This window comes from Anopheles stephensi, chromosome 3 (genome assembly GCF_013141755.1).
Source record: "Anopheles stephensi strain Indian chromosome 3, UCI_ANSTEP_V1.0, whole genome shotgun sequence".
Classification (NCBI taxonomy): Eukaryota; Metazoa; Arthropoda; class Insecta; order Diptera; family Culicidae; genus Anopheles; species Anopheles stephensi.
This window is the reverse complement of record NC_050203.1, coordinates 57,262,359-57,275,705: the sequence shown is the minus strand read 5'-3', so window position 1 is coordinate 57,275,705 and position 13,347 is coordinate 57,262,359. Positions and strand designations below refer to the sequence as shown.

The 13,347-nt window shown below is 46.5% G+C and overlaps 1 protein-coding gene across 16 annotated transcripts in view; it reads left to right on the top strand.

The window, feature by feature from the left end:
- The window catches only part of LOC118509260 (neural-cadherin), a 234,516-nt gene that overhangs the window by 30,069 nt on the left and 191,100 nt on the right, over positions 1-13,347 (top strand). For 15 of the 16 annotated variants that reach the window (XR_004905852.1, XM_036049609.1, XM_036049607.1 and 12 more), the window contains exon 2: positions 6,052-7,799. Coding sequence is in view for 15 of the 16 variants with exons in the window: in XM_036049609.1 (XP_035905502.1) it covers positions 6,200-7,799 (1,600 nt within the window). In the remaining variant the exon portion in view is untranslated. The remainder of the gene's footprint in view (positions 1-6,051; positions 7,800-13,347) is intronic. The other variant, XM_036049598.1, reaches the window with a different exon arrangement.

Genomic DNA, 13,347 nt, shown 5'->3' with positions numbered 1-13,347 from the left:
TTCCAGCACCGGTTGTGTACGGTGGAAGTGAAAAGCGTATGCCCTATGGAGCTTTGTAACTATAACAGCTGTGTTACCTTTTTTTTATTTAGCCGGCACCAAATTGGAAAACTCTAGCACGGCACTGTTAGGGCACCGGTATGTGAACGTCATTCGGTGATTCTGTGTGCCGGGATAAGGCTTAGGGGAAGTGTGCTCGTTGAGGGAGGATTTTTCCGAGGGGTTGATAACGTTGGGTCATGATTTTAGCGTCAAACTCGGAAGGAGGGAAGCAAAATTGAGTTTGACGCCAATGTCAGGGTTTGCATCGCGTGTTTGTATGTGTGTGTGTGTATGTCGGTAAATAGGGGTTGTGCATAACTGGCATGACGAATGTTCGCTTGGCGTCACGGGATATGTACAAGTTGACTAAGGTAACAGTATAGAGTGAGAGTTGTTATGGGATCAGAACGATGATTCTGTCTGGAGGTTTTACGGGAGCATAAATTGACAGACAGACTGTCGGCCCCAGCCACGTACAGGGGAATCAAATTTGTTCCGCAGCGAATTTCAGGTGACAGACATGTTTTTTGCATCGCGAAACTGTGAAAAAAGAGAGAGAGTGAGTAGTGCCTGTCCAGTAACTGGAAGCTCCGATTTCTTGTTTGGAGATGTGAATCCACTTTTTTTTCGGTCATTAAATAAATCTTATCCAGCCATCCATCATCGCTCAACAACGCGACACAATCGGTTGCCCTAATGACTCCGATGCTCAAGAGACAAAAGTTCACGAGACTGATAAATTCATCAAGCAGAGGTTCGTGGAGGGTGTTTTGGTTGTAAGAGCCACAAAATTTGACGTTCCCATGATCACTGTAATAGAAACTAGCGACGCAAGGTGTCATTTTGGAAAGCTTGAACAGCTCGTTAAAATGTCGTTTGTCGTTATTTTGAGCGATTTTCAAGCCATCTACGTCACAGCGACTCTTCGCGCCTAATGGTCAAGAGAGTCCGTTTCTTGAAGACTGCATGGTGTCATTGTATCGTAATTTTGTTGTACGTTCCATCGTTAGACATTAGACTGAACAAAACTAACCCATCTCTTTGAAAAATCTCATACTTTTCTCAACGAATATCAATCATCTTTTTGAAGTTGAACAATACAATCCACACTGTATGGCACGTAAATAGGAAAGATCATACCACACGAACACCCTCTGTGACATGCAGATAAAAGTGTTCGCTGGTGTCTTAGCAAGCTCGAAAGGTGAATGTGTCAGAATAAATGGTTGAGAAATATCAGTATCAAACCAGAACATCGGTGTAAACGAAGCGAACGCCGCGCCGCGTACCTCAACAATGGACGGGAAGGTGTAAACGATGATCGATAAGATCTTTCCAGTTTTAAATAATTCATTTTTTCCGCTTTCGTTTTCCTTCGCGCAGAGTCGGCGGGCGGTAATCGCAAAGTCCGCACACGCGCTGACATTGTTTGCGGTAGACTCTTTCATCGTCTTGGGTGAAGGCTTCGAAGGCTGCGGCGAAGTCCACCGAACTTACCCCTTTTTTACCGAACGGCCCTTAACGCCGACCGGATGATGAAGCTGTGGAAGAGAGGCATGCGAGTGCGTTGCGTGGCTGCATACAAATGCAAACATAAAACGCCGGAGGGTAATTTTCCGCTTGTCTTGTGAATTAATTGTTGTCAATCAATTAGAGGTGGCATCGGTACGGGCGGCTCTGAGCTCTAGGATGGCTGGGGATGTGTGTATGTGTGTGTGTGTGAGCCTCAATTACACTTGTGATTTATGAGACGCCGCGCGTACTGACGATGCATGAATGTGCCCGTTCACGATCTTCCTCCAATTAGGGAAGAACGTGCCTGACTGGCCTTCAGACCACGAGATATGCGTGACTTCATTTCACGTTCTGGAGACGAGAAGATGTGCTGTGTGCGTGCGTGTGTCTTTTTTTTATTTCGGAGATGCTTCAGAAGAAGACATCCTGACACGATTTGTTTCCATTGGCAACACACCGGAGGATTGGTCGGTTAGTTATTAGTTATTCCGCATACCGTTGAGACGCCTCATTTGCGGCCTCGCGGTCATCCGTCTAGATACTGCGAACGATCATTGGCTAATTGGGCGTGAAAATTGAGTTTCGTTCCGGCGATAGCAATCGGTGCCTGTCCGGGCGCGAGTAGATGTCCTGCGTCGTCTCAGCGGGATGCTTTCGCGCTGGGTGAGTTTAATCATAAACAATTCATCAAACTTGAATAGTCTCTCGAGTGGTATGCTGGCATTTGCATAGTTCGCGCTTGTGCTAACCGGTTACTTCTGTTGAACGGTAGGTTGTTAATCAACTGCTGGAACGGTGTTTTATCGGTGAAATGTCATCAACAGTATCTAAAGATTTTTCGTCTTCGAAATAAAAAAAATGATTGAAAAACACATGAAACAATTTCGATTTCATGAACAATATAAAACATTTTATTAGTATGAACAAAAGCTACTTTAAAATTGTCAAGCAAATGGTTGAACTGACGTGCACCACACAGTTCATATGCTTTTGACAGTGACGCACACCGGACGAACTCGGTTTGGTGCTGGTTTGTATTGTGGTTAGATTACCTTAGGGATACTGGAACAATATGTTCGAAACTGTAGCCGACGGGAGATCCTTTTCAGACGCTTGCGCTTGTTTATTGCCTGACGTTTTGTTTGTGGTTTCATTGGCTTCGTAGCCAATCGGGTTCGTTATGGACCCGATGTATTTCCGGCAGAATGACCTTTCACCGAAGCATGTATGCGGCAGGGAGTAGCAAACAAGATCAAAGGGACGTCCAAAGAAGTCCGTGTGGGTGTGTGTTACTGTTGTTTCGGGAATGTCCTGAATCGGTTTTGATTTGTAGGTCACTCGTAAACTATTAGCCGACCGGGTTTGTTTGATGTTTATTGCCAGTGGTCATCATTCGGAGGGCAAATCTTGCCGCTGGGAATTGGAAGAGCCATTACGATTTCAATGAGTTTTCGTTGTGCATTGATGTCTGTTTGGAAATCTTCGTTTGAACTTTATCGAAATTGTAAATCGAAATCGAAAGAGAAATAAGACTACTTTTCCGGCATCGAATTTAGGAGGTCAGTTACGCATTCGCATGCATGACAGGGATGTATCACTAGCTAACTATCTTCTTGGTGCTGATCTGATCGGCGGGGTCTGACAACGCATGTTTGAAATTGAAGCGCTCAATTTGTGAATTAAGAGTAGCGCATCACTGTGATGCTCGGCTGTTGATGATTAAAATGGACCCATCGTTCCCGGGGTTTGGCTGATAGTTTCTGATACTCCACTTGGTCTCGCTGTTGGGAGTCAAACACACGCTACCCCTAACCGGCCGGCATTCGTTGAAGAGTAGAAGAGACGTTGAAGAGCGCTCACAAGATGGGTTCATCTTCGTCATCATGTACCTAACCTTTCGCCTGATACCACCCGACCTGTGGCAGGATCAGCTGAAGGAGCACTCGTCGAGATCTCATCCAACCGCCCCCTCCCGGCCGACGCGATCCGCGTGACAGCTTGTCCGGCGTGCAAAGCAGACAGCTAGCAACATCATCCAATTGAAGTCTTCCGCGTCACTGGTGGATGCCGGTACGGTCGTCGGATTCCTCTTTACTGCATTCTTTATTGCCTTCATTGCATCGAGCTATCCAAACACCGCGGTCGGGTCGGACGGGGTTCTTGTCAGGGTCACCGTAAGGCGTAAGGGTCTGTTGCGCTTTACGCCATGCCCATCCTTCTTGCTGTGCTTACGCTTTGCGTTCGCCGTTTAATGAATATTGAAAGTTAACGATGACTTTTATTATCTACTCTTATTACTGTTAATCTTTGGCTCGACAATGCGCCGCGATCCAATGGTGGGTCCGAAGTGGTTCAGCTCATTGCCGGTATGGATCGCATCCGATAAGCCAGAATATGGTCGCGCGTCAACTGCGTATGCTGTATGGTTTGGTGCGATTCATCGGAAATTCGTACACCAGTGACATCTGACACATGGTGATATTTCGTTTTCTGTGTGTAACTTTTTTTTCTGTTCCAATGCCACCCACAATATTTTCCAATCGTTTTCAAAACACAAGAAGAAGACCATCGAATGTTGCGTGGGTTTGTTTATTCGTTTCATAACTTTCAATTCCAAGCTTTTTCTTCATCGCTGCCGTTCTTACATGCTTCGTGAGAGGGGTGTGGATGCGAGAAAAAGCAAGAAATTCAATCAACTTTCCTGAGTTACCTTGTATCGTTCTGCTGTCTGTCACTGGGAATGCTGCTGAGAAGGGTTCACAGGTCAACTAGATGTGGTGTCTAGCTTTTCTCGTTTTGGATGACAGAAATCGATTTGCGTATTGCGTCTGGGGTCGTTTTGTAAGGTTTGGCTTATTCATTTTCCGCCGTTCCGTTTCATATCCTTCAGCCGAGCAATATTCCATTGCTACCGCCTCCACCATTAACAGCGGCATTTTATTTCATTTTCGACGAATTCGATCATTCGGCATTTCACAAGAGACATTCATCTGGAAAATATCATCGCGTTTTATAGTAAAAAGGCAAAAAAAGATCCAAGGAACTGTTGGCAAACGCCGTAAGGATGGGTTGACGCTAATGTTGATTAGCGCCGCTCGCAGTCGGCTGGAAAAAATAGGCATAAATTGGATTTTCCGTGACGCCTCGATGTCTGAGGCCAGCTTCTTTCGGAATGAGATAATTACTTTTGCTTTGTCTCTCTACACTTCGGTGGGTAATTGTAGGACACGAGAGTCTCTGTGTTTCTCCTTTTTCTTTTTTGGTTTATCAAGGTATTTATGGTTCTATTTTGGGCTGGAACAGAATTTGCATTGAACGTTGGTATACTTCCATGAATCTGTAATGGACTTTCCAAAATTAATTGTTACTCATTTATGATGGTGAGATCTATTTCTATATGGTTGTGAGTGTTGGTGTAACATAGGAAACGTGCAAAAGATGTCATAAATTTGAACAGCATAAAGCATGCTTCCTAGAAGCTGTTCGCATTGGAAGAGATTTAAGCTGTTGCTAGATTCCCGTCCGAACTTTTGCGCGCCATTCCCATCTGGCTACCATGTGTGTTTTCGCTTTCCTTTTAACATGATGAACATCTCTCTCTCTCTCTGTGTTTCTCTCTCTCTCTCTCTCTCTATTTATCCATCCATATTTCATGCTATTCGAACGGTTAAAAACATACGTTTGTAGTTATGTTTTAAGTCGTACACTTCCGTTCGTGGAAGCTCTCCAATATTCGTCAGATCAGCAGTCATCCTGCTGACGTTCGTATCGCTGTGCGTTGGAGGAAGCATATTCAATTTCCTGCATCGACCGGTGTTGCAAACGACTGTGTTAGTGTTGCCCGCCCCACGATCACAAGCCTCTGCACAGCATTAGATCACAATGTGGCAACAATAATTAAGGGAACTGGGAACTGGGAACTGGCCAATACCGCCGGTTGATCGAAACCCGTCTGGTTCAGAACTCGTACATGTGTGATCGATCGATTAGGTAACGATCGCGATCGGGTGGAATGAAATTCGATCGAACACTTATAATTGCCGGGCAGAGGAGGCATGTATTGCTGCGCTTAGTGGGCTTCTGCTGATGCTGCCGCTGCAGTTCAACAACCACTTCTGACACGAGCTGCTGTTTTAACCAACACCACTAATGGTTTTTCTCACTTTTCGTTCCTTACTTACAGATCACCGTACTGGAGCGGGTTCGGAACATGCTGTGCACCAGCGAAGGGCGTCGTAATCGATAGAATGAAAGATAGAAACCTTCTTCACTCGCGCCTGTAATCGTGTACGATCGGGGAACGTCTGTGAATCGCGTTATATGAAAAGTGTTTTGTAAGCTCGATCCTAGTGCCACATTAGGAATCATGTGTAGTTTGTGGTTATGCGGTTAAAGTGTGTGAAGTGCAGTGTGGAGATCAGTGTGTTAGGCTTTTTTTGCAGTGATTCTGTGCAATTGGTGTTAAATTTTCTATCTCTTTTTTTGTAATTTAAGCTAGGTGCGTGTTGTTGGGATCTATTTCCTATCTTGAAGGAGAAATAACTCCCGTGTGCGCAAGGTGCAAGTGAGCAGTGTGTGTGTGTGTGTTTGTGTGAAAAACTAGGTGCATAGAAGCGTGCGCTCGCAGGTGGTGGCGCAAATAATGTGCAGCCTCGGAGCCGCTACCAGAGTGCGGCCCGTGGGCATGGTCACGATGGCCAAAAGGGGCAAGGGAGGAGGTGATGGCGGCGGGGCCGCTAGAAACCGTCACAGTAGTGCATCCGCCAAGCAAGTCAGTGTATTCGTGTTAGCCATATATCTAGTGTTAGTGTGTAGTGTTAACGTGGCCCTTGTGTCGGGCAAGCATCACCATCATCACCAGGGCGGTGGTGTGGGAGGCGGCAGTGGTCAGGAGTTCAAATTCGATCCAACGAACAGCTTTATTAGTTTAGTGCTGCCACACGACACATATCCCGGGTACAGTATCCAGAAGTTCACCGCCAACTTCACCGGTCCCAATTCACCGTTCTCGTCGATCTCGTCCTATTCGTCGAAGCCGCTCAACTACCGGCTGCTGGAGACGGATTACTCGAAGTACTTTACGGTGCTGGAGGACGGGTTGGTTATGACGACGGCGGATCTGTCACCGTTGGTGAACCGACCGGTAAAGCTGGTCGTGCTGGAAGAAACACCAAATTCGACCGCGACCCATCAGTTGCAGCTGTACGTAATGAATCGTAAAGATATGCTGCACTTCCCGACCATGCTTACGGATGTCGTTGGTCAGCTGAGTGAAAACAAAGACGCCGGTACGCGTGTGCGTGACATACCGCTGCTGCAGGCTAATTCGGCACGTGGCGCTAAGACGGTCATCTACAGCATCGTAGGAGGCAACGACGGAGATTCGTTTGCGCTGGAGGATAGTAGTACCGGCACGATTGGATTAACCATTCGCATCGATGATCCTCGTAAGCATGGTGTTTGGCTGGTGTCGGCCAAGCCGCTGGATCGTGAGCATCGCGAACAGTACACGATCGCGATCGAAGCAACCGACACGAAGCGCATCAACAAAGCGGAAATTCATCTACCGGTGCACATTACCGATGTGAACGACAACAGGCCAGTCTTCGGTAAGCCAGATTACCGTTTTACGGTGACGGGCGTTAAAGCGACAACGCCCGCCGGCAACGAGACGGTCACCTGGGAACGCTTCACCAGCCTGGGCCGAGTCGAGGCAAAGGACGCTGATGGAGACAAGGTTGCGTACCGGCTAACGAACCCCAGCAATACGGTCGTGATCGTACCGCAAACCGGTGAACTGCTGCTGGCCGGCGAACCAGACGTCTCGGAACTGTTCGTCGATGTGGAAGCTCACGATCTGCGCACGCCGAGCCTTAAGAGTGAAACGCCGGCCCGCGTACTGATCGAATTCGTTGCGCCCGATCCGTTGCCGGTGATTGTGCAGCATATGGGTCACGAGTATCAGCATTCACACCGGCGTGACAAGCGTCGCGTTACACGGGCGGTCCGTCCTACCAAGCGCATTGAGTTCACCGAAGCGGACGGTGACACCGAGGGCCGTAACGTGTTCCAGCTCGAGAAGGAAACGGACCGGGAAACGTTCAAGATACGGGACGAAAACCCGTGGGTCACGGTCGAAACGAATGGTGCGGTGCGTGTGAAGAAGAAGTGGGACTACGAGGAGCTCGGACCGGAGAAAACGATCGATTTCTGGGTGATCATCACCAATCAGGGTCACAACGGTGAGTTAAAGCAATCTTGAAGTTTTGCCTCTACCAAATGCGTTCTCAAGGAGGTTTCCAGCGAATAGCTAGCGATGGGTTCCGATTAACGTTCGTGATAAGCATTTTCATCTCTTTAAAGCGTTATCTTATTTCGGTCAGTTGTAAAAACACATTTGCATATGTAGCCATAACCCCGCAGGCGAAAGTCGAACCAAGAGTGCGAACATACTCCGCGAGAGAATGGTATTTGCGCTGGTGGAGAGGGGTTTCCCGCTCTGTTCCACGTGCATTAATTGATGGTGGATTTGCTTTAATCTTCTCCGTCTCCGTAGACTGTGGCTTTTGTGGGGCGGTTAGTTTCACTTCACGCTGGCCGGTGGATTATGGAGCCGGTTGTGGTAGAATTAATATTGGGCCAGCATTTTTCCCCTCTTAGTTTGCAACACTGATGAACCTAGGATGATATTATCACCCGAACCGGGTGAACCGTTTAGTTCACCGTGAGCAGCTTTAAGAGCGCATTAAGGGCAACGCCAAGTGCCACCGACACATTTGAATATCAAACAGTTATGGAGCTTTCGGTTCGGTTTATGCTTTTTGGTATCTTCATTCTTGCTTCTCGCCGAACGGCTGCGGTGGGATTATGTAGCTGTGTGTAGTAGGTATTATATTTTTATTTCACCTACAGATTAGGCACAGTGGCAGGTTTAGAGCGGGATTTAGGAAAGAGAAAAGACTTTTTTGGAGGTCTGGGAATAATAACATCCTCATATTTATTGACAGATATGCATGGCAAGCTCTCGAGCTGAACGATGCTGAGCATCAGCTAGACATGTTTTCTGGTTGTAAATTTATGTGGAGACACATGTCTAGCTTCTAGTCTGATCAGATCGATCAATTAAATTATTATCGATCTGTTTTTCGCTCGAGACGAACAAACTTCAAATTAATGTATGCTTGCCGCCGCAGAAAGCCTCGTTCGTCGATGTAAACTGATATCGATGTCAATGTGTCTGGCAATTCAATTGAAGTTTTGACAGTTGAAAGTGGACGGTACAGCAAACAATCTAGATTAACTGTTGTCAGTTTTTTCATTCCCCGAGTGCCGGCAGCCGGTTCGGTTTTCTTCCGGCGACTAATTGCCTATCAAGACAACGTTGCCTGACAGTGTCTCTATTTTCAATTCAACTTCCTCGCGGTCGATAGGAATTATGTGAGCGTTTCGATTCTCGTTGATCTGTGGGGCAAGCGGGGTTTGCTAGCTGGCAAGGCAACAAAAGCACATGATTACCATATGTAAGCTGTCTTGGGAAGCTGGCGTACGAAAGTGGCGGCCTCCTCGTAGGGCCGGAAGTCGTACGTTGGCGAAGGGCTTAATGTAAACAAACGCTAAATAAATGAGGTTTGGGAATGGATTTTTCTCACCCTCCCGGTCAAGCACAGTGATGCGACGGTAGCCGGGTTGGGCCCGGAAGCAAAAGATTGTGTGATAAAATGCGTTTCGTTTTGAGTAGAAAAAACGAGGGTGTGCATAAATTTGATCTTGAGCTGAGGTCCGTTCGGCTGCGACTGTTGGCCATTGACCAAGATGTTGTGTTGAAACTGATTTGAAGTAGATTTGTGCATTTAAAGAAAACTGTAGATAAGTTATGCCATGTTTAACGGCCACCATATTATGGACACTTATGGAATGTTCACAGTCCAGGATTCAATTGCTGATAATAGAATGCTGTACGTAAAGAGTGGCGAAAAGAGGTTTTCAAACACACGCAGCATAGATATTTAAATTGAGTGTAATGAAAATTTATTATGCTGCCATTCCAACCTTCTGCAAATGCTGGATAAATACCCAAAACTCTCTTCGGAACTCTTCGGTCCTGGGGTTTCCCCCTTTTCTCTCGGTACCGGCGGGTGTAAGTTCTCGGATCCACCGCCATACGACCGTAGTGCTTATCCGGCTAGCATTAATTGGCTGCTTTGCTTTCTTTTCCCAACCATCAAGGGGTGGTACTATGGTACGCTTTCTACTGCCGGCTTGCTATTTTACTCATTAATGTTAATCGTGTCTCACAAGAGAGCGGCTGGTTTAATGAAACTTGTGGACGAGGATATTGCTGCCATAGAACGCGCTCTGGACGCTTGGAACAGAGCAATTCCGTCACTCGATCGAGGTTTGTGACTGCCGGGAATATAAAGCCATGAATATCGTAGAAGCTGGACGCGACCTCAACCCCCATCGTGGCAGCATTGCGCCAATCATAATTCGTAATTGCCATCGCCCGCAGTGACAGATGGTGTCAATGCGCCAATACTTGGATCGCTACAGTGGACACACACACACACACAAATAAGGGATCTTACGCCGGTTGATGCTTCTTTTGTTACTTTAATGGGCATATTCTATTAACAAACGATCTGGTGATGCTTTTCCTGGTAGAAAGAACGTGCTAGAAGTGATTTGAGCTTCAACAATAAGCGAATTGTGCATTTGAAGCGCACACAATGCAAGCACGAATAAATGCACATCCATTAATGGATTCATTAGTCATTCGTCACAACATGCTGTGATATATTTTTAGTGACACATTCTCCGTGTCGTGCTTTTGGAACTGAACGAAGAACGAACAAAAAAGTCAGTTCGCGCTTCACATGCGATAAGCTTGCAATTGTTTCACTCTTGAGCGGTGGAGGGACTGCCACTGCCGTCAGCTGATGCTCTGCCGTACACAGTTTTGCACTAGCATACTGTTCTACAGCGAACGGTGAGCAGGAACCGTCGCTGTTACTACAAATAAAAATGTCGTCCGTCAACCGGGCTAGCCGAACGATGATGTCGGCCGTAGAAAGTGTTTCGTTTTTGTGCTGAAGCTTTAGTCACACACACAAAAAAAGCAAAAGATAAATAAATAACGATCACAAAAACACATAAAGCTTAGTCGTCTCTCGTACCGCTGAAACGGTGAGCTTCATTCGCGAGGGAAACTCATTTCCCTGTCGTAAGCACCAAAATGGCACACGTTTTGCTTAAGTGTCAGTACCGAAAGTAGTTGGCACACCGGCACACGGGGGCTGGCTGGGTTCCGTGGAAAACAGGGACGAATTTATTGTCCTGGCGAGAGCATACAAAAGCTTTTGGCCGGCGAAGTGTGTAGTGTCACTCGTATGACGAAAGTGCCACCAACATGCCTGATTTCTGGGTCCTCCCGTGGTTGAGCGCTGTTTTGAGGAACGAACGCTTATGTTATTTGTTTTAGTATGAACAAAACGGAAAGCACTGCTCCGAACCGAAATGACATGCCGTTATAGGTGGTGTTGCTACGCCCCGGCAATAGCCAAGGGTTAGGGCAGAAATGGTCGGGAAAAAAAGTCGTACCGCTCGTTGACAGATTTATGATATTGTTGAAATGTGTGGCCAAATCAATGTCAGGTTTTATGCTGTATTTTTGGTACGGTGGTGTTTCGTACGTCCGGTAGTGAACGTGCGGTGGTGCGTTTGTTCGTTCCTCGCCGAGGTCCGTTGTGATTGTTTCCATATATTGCAATATTGGAAGCTTGTGCCTTGTTTTGTGGGATCCATCTGCACGCGCTTCTGGTGTGTTTGGTTAATTTTATTTAGACGATTCAATTGATTTTTCCTTCACGTGCTTGCTACCGAGTTCTCTCATTCTCGGTATATACCTGGCTGTACCAAAAGCTCAAAGTAATCGTTTGCTTCAATATCTTCCTTCAGCGTAGGAAAGCGAGCAAGAATCGTGCTCGATTGCTGTTGCTTGTTATATTGTGTACGTGCGGTTGCAGGTTTGTTGCTTCATTTCCCATGGGCTTTCTACCAAGTATTGCCGCCGAACAAGGCATCGGCCCATCTTCTTTGGGCGTCCAAATTCTGTGCGTTTACGCAAGTCAGTGAACTTTGAACCCCTCCTTTTTCGGGTGGTTGGTGTTTTCCAGTTCCGAAACCACACACCACGCTTCGGTAGCCGCAACCAGCTGTAGCGGGCGACTAGCTGACTCATGCTCTTCCTCTCTCCGAGGCTATGATGTGCCGATGCTGGATCATCTCCCAAGGTGGGGTTGCTATGGGTGCGTTGGTGGTGAATAGATCTCTAGCGCCAGAATATGCGTAGCCGATTAGGGTTGATTTGGTCATTGTACCTATCAATTGTGTTTGGGTACTTGAGAGATCGTATGGCTGAAAAAAGGGCTTTCTGACGAGAAGCGTTTTCTTTTTGTGTAGGAAACAGTAAGTACAACTGTTGTTTGAAAAGGATTTCAGTAAAATATTGATCGGTGCTAAAATCAATAAATAATTCTTATTGTAAATATCCATCAATTCGACGATGTCTTCCAGCTGCAGTCATCGCAAACGCTTTTGTTTACTTTTTGGTGAAACAAAAACAAAACTCCTCCTGTTTCGTTCTTGCCCTTTTTTTGTGTGAGAATTATTTTTCTGTACCAAGATAAAAACAAAAAGCCCCCAACCCGTGATGTAAACATACAGACGCATCCCGTTGTGGCCGGAACGTTGCGTGCGTACCATCGGGCAAGCGCGGCTGCATGCCCATAGACAGATGAATATTCTCGGATTTAAATTTGATTGGGTAAGCCTCTTTCCCAGCTCTTACCTGTCAAATCCCAAATCCTCGCGTTGGCCACCGTTCGTGATCGGCATCTCGATAACGATGCACATCGGACGTCCTGCTCGTTAATTGAATCAACGGGTTTGATTGCGATCATGTTTTATGAATCGATTTTCACCGGCCGAAGCATCGAGCGTGGCGGCGAGAGTATGCAAAACACTGCCGCCCCACAAGGTAGCATCAATAATGTGCATTTATTCGCGTCCGCTGATTCTGGCCGTTTTTATCCACATCCAACATGCCAACGTTGCGACCGAAGGAGTAATGCGGGATGAGGCTGGTGGGTTTCTTTTTTTCTGTGTCAGAATGCATTTAGCGATGATCCATATTTCATCCATTAGTGTGCGGTGCGCATTTGTGCGTCGGTTTTAATTACTCATGCACCGGAAATTTGCTATTGCGTCAGGGAGAGAGAGAGCGAGACTAACCAAAAGAAAAATGTATGATACGGTAGCGTAGTGTCCGGACGCGAATGTGGTGTGTTAGCCGTTCGTTGATGTTCAAACCTCGAATAAAACCACGCACTTGTTTGTGTGTGTGTGTATGCGACTTTGTTAATTCGGTCGCAAAATCATTTACGTTTCGAGGGCGAGCAATTTATGAAGCTTCAAAATGTATCCAACTTGGAGCGTGGATGTTTCGATGCTGCTGGAATTTGCTGACACTGCAAAGGTTTATCTAACCGTTGCATGTTCTCATCTGTCACTCACCAGCTTAATTATTTTCTTGGAACAAAAAGTCTACCAAAGTTCACTGAAAGGGAGTTAATTCTGCCCCATGGATGAGCAAAGCAAAACTGTCGGTTTTTTTTGTTTTGTTTTGGCTAAATTCCATAGAGTCCTTTTACAGGCTTTAAACGGCACGTCAACACGCCAAACGAAGCGTAAAGAGGAGAGGACTCGAAATCGACGCAATGCATCGGAATGGGT